Source organism: Stenella coeruleoalba (genome assembly GCF_951394435.1).
Source record: "Stenella coeruleoalba genome assembly, chromosome: 10".
NCBI lineage: Eukaryota > Metazoa > Chordata > Mammalia > Artiodactyla > Delphinidae > Stenella > Stenella coeruleoalba.
Genome location: NC_137156.1, coordinates 49,295,576 through 49,312,447, shown reverse-complemented (window position 1 = coordinate 49,312,447; position 16,872 = coordinate 49,295,576). Strand labels below are relative to the sequence as shown.

At 35.9% G+C, this 16,872-nt stretch overlaps 1 protein-coding gene across 2 annotated transcripts in view; it reads right to left on the bottom strand.

Annotated features, from left to right (window-relative positions):
* ZCWPW2 (zinc finger CW-type and PWWP domain containing 2) overlaps nt 1–16,872 on the bottom strand; it is a 139,280-nt gene that overhangs the window by 55,947 nt on the left and 66,461 nt on the right. For both annotated transcript variants that reach the window (XM_079935751.1, XM_079935752.1), the window contains exon 3: nt 15,752–15,911. In XM_079935751.1, the coding sequence (XP_079791877.1) occupies nt 15,752–15,911 (160 nt within the window). The remainder of the gene's footprint in view (nt 1–15,751; nt 15,912–16,872) is intronic.

The following is a 16,872-nucleotide window of genomic DNA, read 5'->3' as shown; positions in this document are numbered from 1 at the left end:
TTTCAAATATTTTGCAATATGAAACAATGCTGCAATAAAAAATTTTTTGTCTGTATGTCTCTTTACCCATGTGAAAGTGTATTGAAGCATAAATTCCTCAGATGTTGAATGACAGGTTTATACATATTTTAAATTTTGGAAGCTTTTGTGAAATCACTCTTGAGTGAGGTGGTCAAAATTTACCATGCCATGAACAAATGCTTCCTCACACTCTGGAGAACACTTCCATTACCAAACTTAGATCTCTCCCAATAGTTTTAAGGAAGAGATTGGTATTTCCTTTTTATTATCATTTTCATTTTTTGAATTCTGTAATATGAGCAATTTTTCATATTTTTTCCAGCTTTACTGAGATATAATTGACAAATAACTGTGTAAACTTAAGGAGTACTACACAATGACTTGATACACATACACATTGGGAAATGATTACCATATAGGGTTAGTTAACATATCCATTAGCTCACATTAAAACCTTTATTTGTGTGTGTAGTGAGAACATTTAAGATCTACTCTCTTAGCAACTTTCACGTATATAACACAGTAATTAATGTTAACTATAGTCACCATGCTATATATTAGATTCCCTAGAACTTATTCATCAATCTTTCATATTTTAAAAAGTCATTTATATTTTCTTTTCTATGGAATGACTGTTCAAATCCTGTGTTAATATTTATATTGGTTGTTTTCTCATTGATTTGTAAGAGATTTTTGTATATTAAAAAATTGCCCTTTGCTATATGTATTGAGAACATCTTCTCCTGTTAAGTTTATCTTTTAGTATGTTTGTATTTTCTTTTCTGTTCATTTAAATTTTTCATCCTTCTAGAACTAATTTGGATGTGAGGTATAGCTTCTGCTTTATTTTTTCCTAAGTAGCTAGCCAGTTGTACATACATAATTTATTAAACAATACAACTTTTCTTTAATTATTTGAATATAACCTTATCACTAACTATTTTCAAGTACTTTTGGACTGTATATTGTTCTATTAATCTATCAAATAACTGTTAATATCAAACTGCTTTAACTACTAGAGTATTACTATAATTTTATATTTTATAGGTCTAACTCCCTCTTCTATGTTTTATTTTCTTACAAATGTTAGAATTTGACCCTTGAACAACACAGGCTTGAACTCTGCAGCTCCTTTTATATGTGGAGTTTTTCACTAAATAGGTACTGCTGTACTACACAATCCACGGTTGGTTAAATCTGTGGGTGCAGAACAGGTGAACTTTGATGGCCACTGTTAAATTACTGCAAAGTTACAGGTGGATTTTCAACTGCAAAGGGGGTTGGAGTCCCTAACCCCCAGGTTGTTCATGGGGTCAACTGTAGGGGGGTTTTTAAGTCCTTTTTAATGGATGTGGTACATATATACAATAGAATATTACTCAGCCATTAAAAAGAATGACATAATGCCGTTCGCAGCAACATGGATGCACCTAGAGATTATCATATTAAGTGAAGTAAGTCAGACAGAGAAAGACAAATATCATATGATATTGCTTATATGCGGAAACTTAAAAAATGATACAAACGAATTTATTTACAAAACAGAAACAGACTCACAGACTCAGAGAACAAACTTATGGCTACCGGTTGGGGAAAGCGGGGGATGACAGATTGGGAGTTTGGGATTGACATGTGTACACTGCTATATATAAAATAACCAACAAGGACCTACTGTATAGCACAGAGAACTCTGCTCAATACTCTGTAATAACTTAAATAGGAAAAGAATTTGAAAAAGAATAGATACATGTATATGTATAACTGAATCACTCTGCTGTACACCTGAAACAACACAACATTAATCAACTATACTCCAATATAAAATAAAATTAAAAAAATAAAAATAAATAAAAATTGAGATTGCATTAAAATTAATTTAGGGAGAATGGACATCCTTCCATATTAAATCTTCCAAACCAAGAAGAGGATTATATTTTTCCATTTCCTTAAGTTTTATTTTCTGTCTTTTGGTAGCATTTTAAAGTTTTATTCATATAGATCTTGTATGTGGTGCTCCTTAAACTTACTCCAGTACATTATATATGCTTTGTTGCTATTATAAATGCTATTTATCCCTTCATATTTTCACATTTGTTACTGCTTTAGAGTAATTTTACAACTGCCACATAACTGAATCTCCCTATTGTTTGTAACAGTTCTTCTGTTGTTTATAATAGTTTTATTTATAATAGTTTTTCCATTTGAGTTCTACAGGTTTTCCAGGTAAACAATAGTAACAAAACAAAACAGAGACAAGCTTTTAAATGTCTTAAGAAGGAAATCTTCAAGGCAGCTCTGTAACAGATTTCCAAGGAGCTAAAAGCTTATGAAGTCAAGGATTCAGATCAATGACTTCAGATGAGACTACAGGAAGGGCTGGGCATTCTTCAAATTCCAGTAAATTCTTTGATCCCAAGAGAGAATATCAGGGACTTCACTGGTGGTCCAGTGGTTAAGAATCCATCTTGCAATGCTGGTGACGCTGTTCTATCCCTGGTCAGGGAACTAAGATCCCACAGGCTGCAGAGCAACTAAGCCTGCGTGCGGCAACTACAGAGCCCACGTGCTCTGGCGCCTGCATGCCACAACTAGAGAGCCCACGTGCTCTGGACCCTGCGCGCCACAACTAGAGAGCCTGCGTGCCCCAAGTAATGAGCCCGTGCACTCTGGAGCCCGCGTTCACGACTACAGAGAACCCCACGCACCACAACTAGAAAGGAGCCCCTGCTCTGCAATGAAGAGCCTGCGTGCTGCAAAGATCCCGCATGCCGCAACTAAGACCTGACACAGCCAAAAAAATAATAAAATAAACAAATTTTTTTTAAAAAAGAGGGAATATCATATCTTTCATTATGTTTATATTGCTTTGGCAACTGGAGTTTTCTCAATCAGTTTTATTAAATTTAGGGTGGAGGGGGAAAATAATCATCATAGAAAGAGAAGGAAGACATATAGTCTAAAAATTTGTGTGAATTTATGAGCATAAATAAGATAATTCTTGATAGATGTGTTCTTGATAGATGAATAAGCATGTAAATATTTGGAGTAAGGACGAGGTTTGAGACTAAACAGATGGTTAGGCAGGGAAAGATAGTACCCTATGTCTGAGAAAATTCCTAGCTGTATCCAAAATTGAAGTTTGTAAACTACTTTCCTACGTGATCTTGTTCCAATCAAGCATCACTGGCTGACTGAGAGCCTCAGTACCATTTTCATATTTCTTAGGGTCTGAGGAGGAGGCTGAATGTCCCTTCTCAGTAACTTCCAACTCACTGAGCATGTTGTGTGTTATCACCATATACTAATACGAAGTGGCACATTCAAAGAGAAGAATACCTATGTATTTGTCCACCCAGTAAGGCCAGTAAAAAGAAATCTGCAATCTGGCAGAAATTCATATCATCTGTTGCTTTCTATTTTAAGATTGCTTCTCCACATAAAAATTAATCAAGATATAATCATCTGGAGCTGTAGCAGGATAAGTTTCACTTCTCAAACTCAAATGTGTGAGCAATGTCACATTACCTTCTTTTCGCTAAATAAAATTGAATGTGACAGCCGTTGTCCAACAAGGATACGAATTTTGATCTTGCTCATTTTTGGGCCACCCCTTACTTTCTCTAGGTTCCTGTAAATTGGAAGGGAATACATGGTGCCCGAACAGCGAGGACAGATCATTACTCCTCAACGCATAAGGCTTTCATGAGTAACATCTTTGTTCAAGTCCCTTGAAGTCAGGTAATCGAACAGCTTCCTTGCCATGCCTGGTCCAAAGGATCCTTTCCAAGGCTGGGAACCTTGCCAGCGTGGCTTCAACCTCCTGGTGCACCTCGTGCTCTTCTTCTCCAAAGTGTTCCACTCCCCAGGGCACCGGCAGACCTCTGTCCTCTTCCATGTCTGAGGGAATCTCTTCCTTGCCTAGCTGCTCCTGCCTGCCCTGTTCCCATTACTGCCCACCCTCAGGGAACTCAGGTCAAGACAGGTAAGCTCTGCTTTAGATCCCAACAGAAAATGCCCCTGAGACATGAGAACATGAGGGGCCTGACCACTTTTTGGAATAAGTGAAAGGGAAAAATATAATCAAAACAAGAATTATTATCAACCAACCACTGGTATCTGGCTGGCTGTGGGGAAGGATTTCCTAGCGCACGGACTCTGCAGGTGGAATCTTTCTTCCCCACCCCTGCTCCTTCACTCTACCTGCCTATGTCTCTCCCTTCATTTCTCCCCATGGCACTCGTCAACAACTAAAAAAAAATTTACTTGTTGACTATGTGTCTCATCCCACTAATTTAAGTCTCGTGACAGCATTTAAATTTTGTCTGTTTTGATCACTTCAGAGCCTAGAATTGGTAGAAATAATAGGAGCTCAGTAAATATTTTGGGTATTATAAATAGACATTTTTTATTCAGGGTGGCATGGGGAAAGCCCAGACAGGAAATTGGGGATGAAACTAAAAGGCGGGGCTACAATCCTGAATTATGTTATTATCCCTAGAAAGGTAAAAGAAAAATGTATAAGCATAATGACTATCTAGCATTATAATATGGTGATATTACTACTAAGATGATATTAAACTTCATTTTTTATAAGGATGCAGATCTTTAAAGTACTTCATGAGCCACTGATTTATCCTATGATATTAGTGGCATTTTTTTCTTGAAAAAAAAAGTGGGCCTAATTTCAAGTACTTTGAATGTTATGTAAAAAATAGTATTTAATTTTAAAATTAAATTCAATCAAATGCTTAATATAACCTATTTGGGGGGACAGTAAAGCCTCACTAAAATCCTGTAGGTACAATATAGCATTTACTATCCAAAATTATCAATTCAAATTTTGATTATATAGACATAAAAGTTAGCTGCAAATAAAAGTATTTACAATTTAGAAAATTTATCTTCAGACATAATGTTGAGCATCTATTAAAAATCTGGAAAACTGGAATCATAAGTACCTAGATTGCTTTATTGGGCTTCATAAATTCATTGAAATGGCTTCAAATATTGACAATTACTTTAAGTTATTTCATTACTTTAAGTTATAATATGCCTTTAGAAACATGGGGAGATTAGTCACAGATTTCATAACCTAAAGAAATACAAAATAATTTTCCTTCATAATACATCTCTGCTAAATGTTTGAGGATCATCACCACCACCTATTATAAAGTCCTCTGCCTGGGGATTCGTGTTGACTGCTGCTATTTATACATTCAAGCTTCCAGTGCACCTCGCTGGCTCTATGATGCGCCCTTCTAAATATTTACTATCGGGCCAAAGCTATCGTTTTCACTTAAAGCAATCCAACAGAAAGTTAATCACAAGGCTATCTTGTCTTCCTTAAATTGGATTTCTCCAACAGCAACCAGTAATCTCGACAGTAAGAACATTCCCATTCCTTTGATGCCAACTAGAAGATAGTCACAGCCATCCCTGTGAACCACACATGCCTGGGCTTCCTAACACCTGTCTCCCTTCTCACCTGCCGTCTTTCACATAGGTTCTGGATTATTTAGACAGCTCATTCAAATTATTGAACACTTGAAGCAATAATGCTTTCAAAATCATAAATAGGAATTTGCTTACTCTAACTCAGCAGGATTTTAAGATAAAAATAACTTAGGTCCCCCACTTCCTATACCACTAGAAAGTGTGAACCAGTTAAGCTGACACCCTCCAATCCCCCAAAAATGTTCTAGCTCTGTTTAGTCTGATCCTTTACATCAATTTGAAAGATAATACCAATGCAATGAGTACTAGGAGAGAAATTAGGCAGAAAAGAAAGAATAAGAAAATGTGAGAGTCAAATCTTTACAGTGTGATTCCATTACTTGGCTTGAAACACTGGGAATTACCAATGCCAGGGCCTGAGCATACCCTGAACCTTGATGTGGGGAAGTGGAAGGAAGCCAAGCAGTTTTAGGTAAAACAGCCCCAATGGACAAATCAGAAAAATCACAGGCTACTAGATAAGCTCCTTATTAACCTAGACCTTAACATATGTTTTCTAAGTATTTTGAATATCTAAGTTCTTTTCCTACCAAGATGGATAAACAACCACTGCATGTTGATTTTAAAGAAGACCCAGTCTAACATTTTAGGCTGGTCTGTTATCTCGACTGACATCATTTAGAAAACAATTTTTTTTTTGCGGTACGCGGGCCTCTCACTGTTGTAGCCTCTCCCGTTGCGGAGCACAGGCTCCGGACGCACAGGCCCAGCGGCCATGGCTCACAGGCCTAGCCGCTCCGTGGCATGTGGGATCTTCCAGGACTGGGGCACGAACCCGCGTCCTCTGCATCGGCAGGCGGATACTCAACCACCGCACCACCAGGGAAGCCCCTAGAAAACAATTTTTATACAACCAATACATTTGTCATTTAGTGTGTGGACCTGAAACCAGATTTTGAGAGAAGGAGAGAAAGAAAGAGGGCTCCAGATATCACAGCAGGGAGACAATGAGTCACCACCAAAGAGAGACACTAATTAAAGGGACAGGGGAATCTAACATCACAATTTTGCTAAAGATTTGCGTGGCTTCTTTAGCACCACAAACTCATAAATACGTTAATAAATTTCACAAAGTAAACATAATAAAATAATGTATGTTTCATATATCTCTTTTTTAGCTAATTCTAGTAAACCAGAAAATAGGTATTATGGTGAGAAAATCCGCTATACAGTGGTTCTTGAGCTTCACTGAGGAACTGTAGAGATTCTCAGCACGCTCCCCAGTATGCAGGTTCAGGAATATATATTTTTAAAGAGCTCTATGGGAGAATGTGATGATGAGCCAGTTTGGGAACCAAAAACAGAGTAAAACAAAACAAACCCTGGCATCAGGATACTAACGTTAATAATAACCAATTATTTCTAAGAGAATTACAAGGGAATGAAATAATAAATACTAGCTTTTAATGACAGCCACGAAGAGGCCCAAAATCTATGGGTGGGAATCAATGCACTAAACGTGAAGAGAGCTTTCACATCTTTGTCCCACTTTGAAAAGCCCTGGTTAAAGGTTAAGTTAATTAATCAAGCTGGCTGAATTAACAACAGGAGACCAATAAGAAGGGCTTTGTGATTTTCCAGTTTATAGATGAGAGCTTATTATGAATTTGGTATGCTTATGAAGATTAGAAACAGATGGTCCAATGTAAGCCTCAAGCAGGCTGACATATAATGCAAAAGCCTGGGGCTTGCACTCAGAAGAGCTGGGCTTCAGTCCCAGTTCTGCTGCTATGTGACCTCAGGCAAGTCACTTAACCTGAGCCCTAACTTTCTTAACAATAAATGAAGATCACATGAGATAGCATATGTAAGAGGTACTTTATAAAATGTAAAGCATTTTCAAATGTTGGTTATCAATGTCATAAATGATCAGAATATAAACATTTATCATTTAGTCTCTGCCGTCCAAGAAAATGAGACAGAAACTCTACCTATAATAGGGAGGAGTTGACTGAGTGTGTACTTTATGTCCAAAGGAATTCTACTATTAAGGAGTCCATTGTTATTTTTATTTACTAATTTATCCAATGCTTATATAGTACTAAGTGTCAGGCACAGTCTGAAACACTTTACAACTTTTTTTACTTCCCAACAAGCTTACAAGGTAGGTACTATTATTATCCTCATTTTACACATAAAGAAACTGAGGCACTGAGTTTAGACATTGCCCAAGTTCATACAGCCAGTAAGTGATAGAGCTGGGATTCATACACAGGCAACCTGGCTCCAGAATTCACAGGCTCAATGACTATAAAATGATATTTCACAAAAAGGCATTCTGTTGCAAAAATCTCCAAGATGGTGTTATGAAGAGATTGTAGGTCATTATCATAAGAAATAAATTGTGTTGAAAATGATCGGAAACTACCATCTGGCATTTTCTGTATCAGGTCATAGTTACATTGCTTAGGAAAATTTTTTCTAGGATTATTAATTAGCCGTTAAAAACTTAAATCACCACTGGATATACGGTTAAAATGGTAAATTTTATGTTACATATATTTTAGCACAATTAAAAAAATAAAAAACCTTCATTTTATTTATTGTGTACAGTTTAAAGTATTTTACATATTTTGATTTCAAGCTGTAGAATTTTTATTTTGCAAAACTCAATATATCATTAAGTCTGCAACAAGAAATTATTTCATTGTTCTGTAAAAGTATTAGTAATATATTGATGAAATAAAGCACAGGAAGCAAGTGAGCACTGGGTCAATAGATAATTTTTAAGGCCCGTGCTTATCTCCAGGGCTGCTGTCTCCCACAGCTCTGGCCAGGCTGCCTGCTCCACCTGCGGATGTTAAATAGAAGTGGGAGATGGGTTTAAATCAGCCATGTGCTCATTTGCTCTGAGCCTTAAAAAAGTCAGGATTGGCTTAAAGGATTTTAAGTAACAGTATGAACGGATATCAAGACCTGAGCCTAAATGAGAGTTAACATACTTGGCTGCTATTTTCTACTCCACATTTGCTTGTTTATTAGGGAATATGTGTTTACGGGAAAACAAATGTCGTATTTATTACAGACAGATGCTCGGATTCTGTTTAAAAATAGAATCATACAAGCAGGTGGGAGAGCCAGGAGAAGAGGATGGTTAAATATATGACGTAATCAGTTCATACCCTGTGAGCTGAACAAAATGGTGAGGAAGTGGTAATTCTGGAATTTATTTTCAAAGTCAGTTCAATCTGCATTGTTTAGGGTTTTGCCTGAATCACAGACTGTTCCTGGTAATTGGTTAGAAGAAATCTTTTTTTTAAAGTGGAGAAATTAATGAAAAGAACAGTTAATATATCAATTGTACACTTTCAGTTATATGGCTCTGAGTTTTGGACTTCATCGTTCCCTAATGGAAGAATGTACCAAAAAGTTACTCTGCCACTGTTTACTAATTTAAGAACCTCAACATAGAAGACTCATTATATAAGGAAGCCTTACTCATAAGGGATATGACCCTGAAGGCAATTTAGTGAGCCTTGTATTTTGGCTTAAATGATCTGACTCTGGTTTCTTTAACAGAAAATAAGCACTTCTAGAAAGTTGAGAAGGCTATATAAGGCTAAATGTTTCTAGGAAAGATTATTGTTGTTCCACTGAGGAGTCAATATGAGAAATCTAGCTGACTTAATACATTTTTCATGCATTTGATGATGGGAAAGGTAGCCACCCGTTCCTTCCTTTATCAACTGAGTAAAGTTGGTCATATTATTTGGATTTGGACTTTTAACTTCAATACAAGTTCAGATATCTAAATTCATAAGAGATTAAGTCGAGAGATGACAGAGGTAAATTCAAGAATTTATTTGGAGCAGCAAAGTCAGCATATACAAATCGAAATCGTAAGTAAATCGAAAAGACAGAGGAGAGATATGGAAAAAAATTGGTTTTATTCAGTTGCAAAGAACTTGAAAGATAATATTTCCTAGTCTCTTCCAAATTCCATCAAAGAAATTTAAAGTATCTTGAGGCATTGCTGATATTAGGGACTATTCATTCACCAAGTAGTCAGATTAAGAAGGCTCTAACCTATCTCCTACTTTCAAAAGGTCTTAGAACTTCTGCTTACACTAAACTAGAAAAGCACAGCAGCAATGGCCACTCAATTTCTGGGAGCAATGTATTGGCTGATTAAAAAAACACTAAAATCATGTCATTTTTCACATATAATCTTAGTCAAAAGAAAATATATTATTATCCACCTGATTGTTATTTTTTTTTTTTTGTACTCTCTCCTGTAGATGTGGGTTTCTAGGAAGAGGAAATAAGTAATGTAACTATATATTTCTCCTGTACTTCCAATGACAGTATGAACTATTACTATTATTATTAAGAGCCTACTATATGACAAGCACTGTGCTAAGTGCTTTACATGTATAATCTCAGTTAAACCTGTAACAACTCTATGAGGCATATACTATCATAACCTCCATTTTAAGATGAGGTGTGTGGGATTTGTAACAGGTAAGTGACTTCCCTCAGGTCAAATGTCTAGTAAGTAGTACAGCCAACCTTCAAACCCAAAAAACCTGGCTCTAAAGCCTACCTTTTTAAATCACTATGACAACTTCACTCTTTTCCTAATACATTACTACAAGTTTTCTTGGCAGATTATCCACAAATAGTTCACAGTTATAAAAACATGTTCTAATTCCCTTAAACTTTCTCCAGGCCGAAACTAAAGGATGCTTAGAAAACAAGCAAACAAAAAAATCTTAATCCAATAATACCAAAATTATAGCAAATTTTATACCAAATATGGAATTGGTATGATAAAAATTTGCTGAGAGGTTGGTAGCTATACAGATTATTTGCCAGCAGGAACATGGTACAAAAACACACATATATACATATGTACATTTTTTTTTTTGGCAAATGTGATTTTCCACTGAGAGCTGGCTCAATAGATTTGTATCCAGTTTCACTTCATTACTCTAAGAGTGAAATGTTGCCTGATAATCTAGTTATAAGCTAATTTGCTAATCCTTATTATAGACTACATTCTTAGAATTTGGATCCTAATAAATCTTAGAAGAAAAACACTTGCTCAGATAGATGTTAATCCAGACACACTTGTCAAACGACTACTGCAAATGTAATTTGAAAACATCAAGAATTCTGCTTGGTCACTAGTCCTCCTCCAAAGGGGAACATCAAGCAGTAAATAAAAAACAAGTCTACCAGAAACTGCCATCATTCAACATGTATATTAGAATTAAAAGGTGAAAATGTTCCTCATTTCAATGTGGAAAAACATTCAACAATAAATTAGACTATTGCTTATGTATACGTAAATTGGCAAGGTATAGGAGAGAAAAATTGGACCTCGGGGTTAGACATCCTGATTCTAATCATTGCCCCATCCCTTAGCAGCTGATTGACCTTGGGCTAGACATGAAGCCTGAATCACAGTCTCTTCCATATGTCAATAGTGGTGATGCCTATCTTCATGGGGTTGCTATGAGACTTTAAATATTATATTTATTATATTATATATACATATTATATATTATTGTGCTATATTATTATAAAAGGATCTACCCAATCCTTGGCCTGTAGCAGGGGGTTCAATTACATGATTGCTATTTATAGGCTTGTTTAGTTACTGGAGTCACTGCAGTGCATACTGACAATCAGAGCCCTTTGCTGGAGGATATTTACTGGACCAAATTTAGATTCAATGTATCATCAATGCTGGTAATTTCTATCATATGTTTATCATAATACAGAAAAGAAATCAACTTATTTGATAAATTACTACAGGTTGTGTTAGTTCTACTTACAGACTGGAAAAATTAAGAGTAATGTGATTTCAGTCGTTTGGCTGTATTCTGAAGAGTACTGAAGCTTCAGGAATGGTCCTGCTAAAGATACAGGTTACAAAGAACTGTAACATCCTCTATACTATCATTAGTGTATCTGTTAGGATAATCCTAGGGGCTTAAAGTGAGGCCTATATCTTCTTCATGTTGCAGATCTGTTATTTGTTGGCAGTGGAGGCTTTTGCTAAGAGTGATCAAGGGATCTGGGCTGAGAGAGTAGCAAACCAAAATTTCAATTATCAGTCACAGAGCCACAGAGAAAGAGAGAACTCTGGATGATGTTGCACTGGACACAATCATATGCTCAGATATTCATCACTCACTCACAACTCATTGGTCTCACCCCACCTCAAGAGTATCAAATGTGCATCTCTACTTTATAACAGGAAGGCAGTAACCTGCAACATTTTGGTGAACAGTATTAATGACCACCCCAATTAGGAAGCAGAATTCTAGGAATTGCAGAGCTCAAGTTTAGCAATACAGCACTGCTCCTTTTTCATATCCCTGGAAAACAGAGGCAGCTCCATAATACAACGGGTAAATACCCAAATGACATCTGGTACCCAAAGAAATACTTACACATCTCCAGGTATATCCTCCATACAGTAGTGAGCAGACTGTTAAAATACATAGACAAAAAAAATCCACTCACATCATGGACCAAAAGAAACCTAAATTTTACCACAGGAGCCTCCTAGCATCAGGGGTGAACTACTTACATTTTCTTGGCAGTATAAAGAACTAGAAAATTGTAGGCCAAGCGATCACTGGTTGGAGTACATAATTTATGTCCAATAAAAATTATAATGACTCTATATAACTTATAGATGATCAACTAAAACATGCTATACATATTACATTTAAATTATACATCAGCTTTATCAGCAATATCTATAAATTATGTACAATGTTCAATGACAAGATTGACTTTAAAGCTGTGTTCAGGGAAACTCTTACTTCTGGTTAGACATGTGAACCTATGGCAGTCAGCATCATCTCCAGGCAAACCAGAGTGAAAGATTAACAAAGGAAATAGGAGAAAGGTGTCGTGAAACAGTGAGCCATGACCACAGTTACATTACTGCACTAGTAGAGATAAACCAACAAAAGTCTGATGCCTCAAGTTGAGAAAACTTAGTCAGTGGTTCTCTCTCTCTGGGATACAGATTCATTTGAGGGACTTAGAAATGCTGAGGCCTGGCCCTACTCCAAGAGCTTCTGATTTAATTGATCCAGTAGAGTACAGCCCAGGCATTGCTGTGTTTTGGTTGCTGTCATTGCTTTATAAAGCCTTCTAATGCAAAGCCAGGCTTAAGAAATACTAAACTAAGTCATGTAGTCTATCAAGCAAAGAAATAAACTTGCAAATAATGGATTCTGCAGACATGTACCTACTAAATATAAAAGAAACAACATTTGTGCTAACTGGGGAAAGAACTGTAGTCCATGCATCAACTCTTAAATAGCTATCTAGCACATGTTCACATCTATTTTCTCTAAGTGTTTACCAGAGTGACATGTATTTTGAATATATACCATAAGAGAATCAAGGTTTCTTTAAAAGGGGAAGGGAATTTCAGCTATCTTTATACTACTGATTTTATAGTAAATGAAAAAATAAAATGTATGAGTAAACTAATATAAATTACAAATACAAAATCTAAATATTGCCTTCAACTTTTTTCTGAAGTATATCCCAATATATTGATGAGTAATTTTATTTACTGGGGAAAAGCTTATCATCTGTATATTCATATACATATTCATCCACAGTGACAGAGCTCTGTTGTGCTGTCAACAAGAAAATTAATAAGTCACTGGTCCCATAAACATATCAATTTTTCAGTGACTACTAAAAAAAATAAAAGAAAGAAGACAAACTAGACAAACATGAACTAAAAGAGAAGACTTAACATTTTCAGAATCTAAAACTAAAAAATATTTTATTTTTTCATAAATGCATATAATGTCTTTCTAGAAGAGCTTATTTCTCTCTCACAGTAAAACACACACTGCAAAATATAGTCCACAGTCAGTGAAAACTCTGAAATATTATTTAATCATTTGTTAAACTAAGCTTACACAAATTAGGAGAAAGTAATGTTGAAATAATATATATGAAGTAAGATATAGTCAGCTTAACAGTGAGAGCTGTATATGCCTATCATTCTGTGTCTACTTTTAGAAAAGGAGCTCAGACAACAGGTGCAATGTGCAACCATTCTCCATCTCTTCTACAAAAATCTTTAAGAAGGTCTACATTGTCTAATACACATTATTTATTTTTGTGTAAGTGATATTTTTATGGGGGCAGGGGTGTGAATTTAATATCTGGATCAACCTGGCACAGTGTAGAGACAGTATTTGAGGAAGTAGGAGCTCCAGTGCAGAGAGGACCATAACAGATTAAATTCCTGGGATGCCTAGGCAATTGAACTGCACGTTGGAGTCAATACTATCTCCATCTCCAGGGGATATAGTTTGATATTATTCATTTTCAAACAATTTCTCATAGGTACCATTTTTCTATCTTGGTTGTCAGTTGACCTCTTCGCTTTCTGTTTCTTGACTTCTCATTGGGGCAATGAGTCTTTAATCATCTGTGAGTTTCCTTCTTGGCAAGCGGAGATTCTTAGATAGCCAGGAGTAGGGAATTGGAGCATAGCAGGGCAGCTGGGCATGTGCCAGCTGAATCTGAGGTAAAGGGGAACTAAAATTTCAGCCTTGAATGAAGAGACCCACAGAAGGCGGCATCCCTATTATATTAGCTCCAAGAGAGGAAGTGAAGAAAAAGATACAAACAAGAAGAGAGTAAGAGACACGAGCCTGTAGGTAGACACCATGAATGACAGTAGAGGAGAGAGCCTGTCCCAGAGCCTGTGGTCACCCAGTGAGTTATCCACCCAGAGCACCCAGCCAGCTGGGGGAGTAGGGGACAGAAGAGGTGGAACAAATGCTTTATTTTTCTCTGTTTTCATTCTTGCTTTAGGAGCCTATTTAATTTAAGCAGCCCTGAATTCATGGTCTTTGCTTGTTTCAATGCTTTCAGAAGGTTAAAACCTTATGGCTCCTGATTCTTGAGTTTAGTTTTGTTTTGCATCAGATTTTTTCCTTGTCCCAGGGATTAATGGTATGCTCAGTGGAATGAGACTATTCAAATTTATCCTGACAGAACTCAAATCCTGAGAGTAACATTACTTCAGACAAAAATACACTTTGATTTTTTATGTATGTTTAAATACAATTTCTTAAGAATGCCCTGCTCTTTATCACACTGTCAAATATTTAAGATTCTAATTTCTGCCTCATGAGAAGCTAGGTTTCCCTATCTTTTAGAAAAGGGGAGGGGCACATAAGGAAGAACACTCCTTCCTATCTTCTGTGGTTGCCATCAGAAGTGCCCAGGGACACATCTGAAATGTCCGAGCAGAGAAGGTGCCTCATACTAAAATGACTGGCTCACAACTACCATGAAATGAATGTATGTGATGTTATTCCATACTTAAATATTTCTACTGAAACAGCCTTCCCTTCCAGCTGCTTTCAAGCTGAATGGAACAAAGGTACTGTTTATGCCAGAGAAAAAGTAGAAGTCCATCTGCAAGTACCTCAGATTTCCACAGATTTCCTTATACTGTGGATTAAATGGCATGCCTTAAATGTACATACATGTATATGTATATTTGAATATATATATACTTCTCACTCTAAAATAGGAACCATCCAAATTGAGTCAAAGGCATTCACATTTCTGACATCTACTTTTTAATCAGATTTCTAATGAAAGCATGGTTTGCAGATGAAAAGTTTCAATATTAGAATACAGATACGGATAACTGAATTAATTTATAACAATTAAACCAAACCCATGAGAACAGGTCCAATTCACTTACTCTCATCAACTTGAGAATTGAGTCTATTCATTAATTGTAGTATGTGATTTAAAGTTTAAAAAGAATCAAAAAATACTGAAGGAGTTAGTATAATGAAATACTGTTTGAAATTTGAAAAATCTGGTTGCATTCCATAATTAATCTTCCCTGTGAGATAGGGCTATAACTTAGAATCTTCTCAAGAGAATTAAAAAATTACCGAATGATGGAATCGTAAATCTGTTTCAAAAGGCAATTATGGAGAGTCCTCAGTTGATTTACACTATATTGCCATTACAGAAATAAAATTTAAAACTACCTCGTGGCTATTTTTATATCCATACTTCCTCTGAAAAAGCTGCTTTAAAAATACAAATATTTGAGTTTAAACAAATAGTACATACTATTTTGTTTATATAAATATAAAAGTAAAAAATTATATCTCTTTTAGGATCTGAGACAAAATGACCATAATTAAAAACAAGTGCAAGAGGAACAAAGTTTTGATGTTACTGTACCTACCTTTAATGTGATACTATAATGTCCAACAAACGCTGCATCTATCCATGATCTTGAATGGGGATCACCCAGGAATTCTACGTGATACTGTTCAACATCTCCATCGAGGTCATAGGTCACATATTTCCCTTTAAAAGGATCAGGGCAAAGTATCCCTGGCCAACTTTCAAAAGAAAATATTTTTATTATTTTGATGCTTTAAAAAAGGTAGACATTAATATATCTGTCACAATCACCTGTCAAACTTTGCCCTTTGAATTTTAATAACTTCTTTACAAATTTTAAACATAGTCATATTTGTATCTTTTAAAAGTAGGATATTCAATTGATGCAAGTGATCATTTGTATCTTTGTAGATATAGAAAGCTTTGAAACAGTCACATACTCAAGACATTCATAAGATATGAGGAGAAAGAATCATAAGACAAAAGAATGATTTCCAGGGTCTATAAGAGACATTTAGGCACTGCTAATAGGAAAGATAAGAGAAAAAAGAGTCATCAGATTCATGGCAGGCTTGAATCAACTCTCACCAATCAGAATGATTAACTACTAAAATGTTAACCCACTGACAGGGCTTCTGATGGGGTAGGAGAGAGCTAGCGATTCATGAGCCAGGACTGCCAAAGTGGTTTGGGCTGTTCTGACACTGAACTTTGTAACAACTGTGAGAAAAGTAGAAATAGAGTCAGCAGTTCTGTGTTATCCCTCCCCCACCACATCTGTTCCACTGGCAGTGACCAAATGGCTAAAAATCCTCAGTACTGCAAATAAGGTTTATTCTTTACTAAAAATAAATCTTAGGGGAATGTACAGCAGAAATCTGACTGAATTTTACAGATCAAGATCCAAAATATGCATATCTAATATACCCAAGCATTCAAAAATCTGTACAATTATCAAGTTCTATCATTTATAATATTATAATTATCTGTACAATTATCAAGTTCAATTATCTGTACAATTAACGAGTTCAGTTTGCAGTACCACAGAGTGAAAAAGGTAGAGAAGTTCAAATGAGAAGATCCAGGCTCTAGTTCTGCCTTCTACCAGACAGGAGGCCTCAAGCAGGTAACTAGGCCTCACTATAACTCTGGTTCCTCACTGCGCTGTTTCAAAGTTCA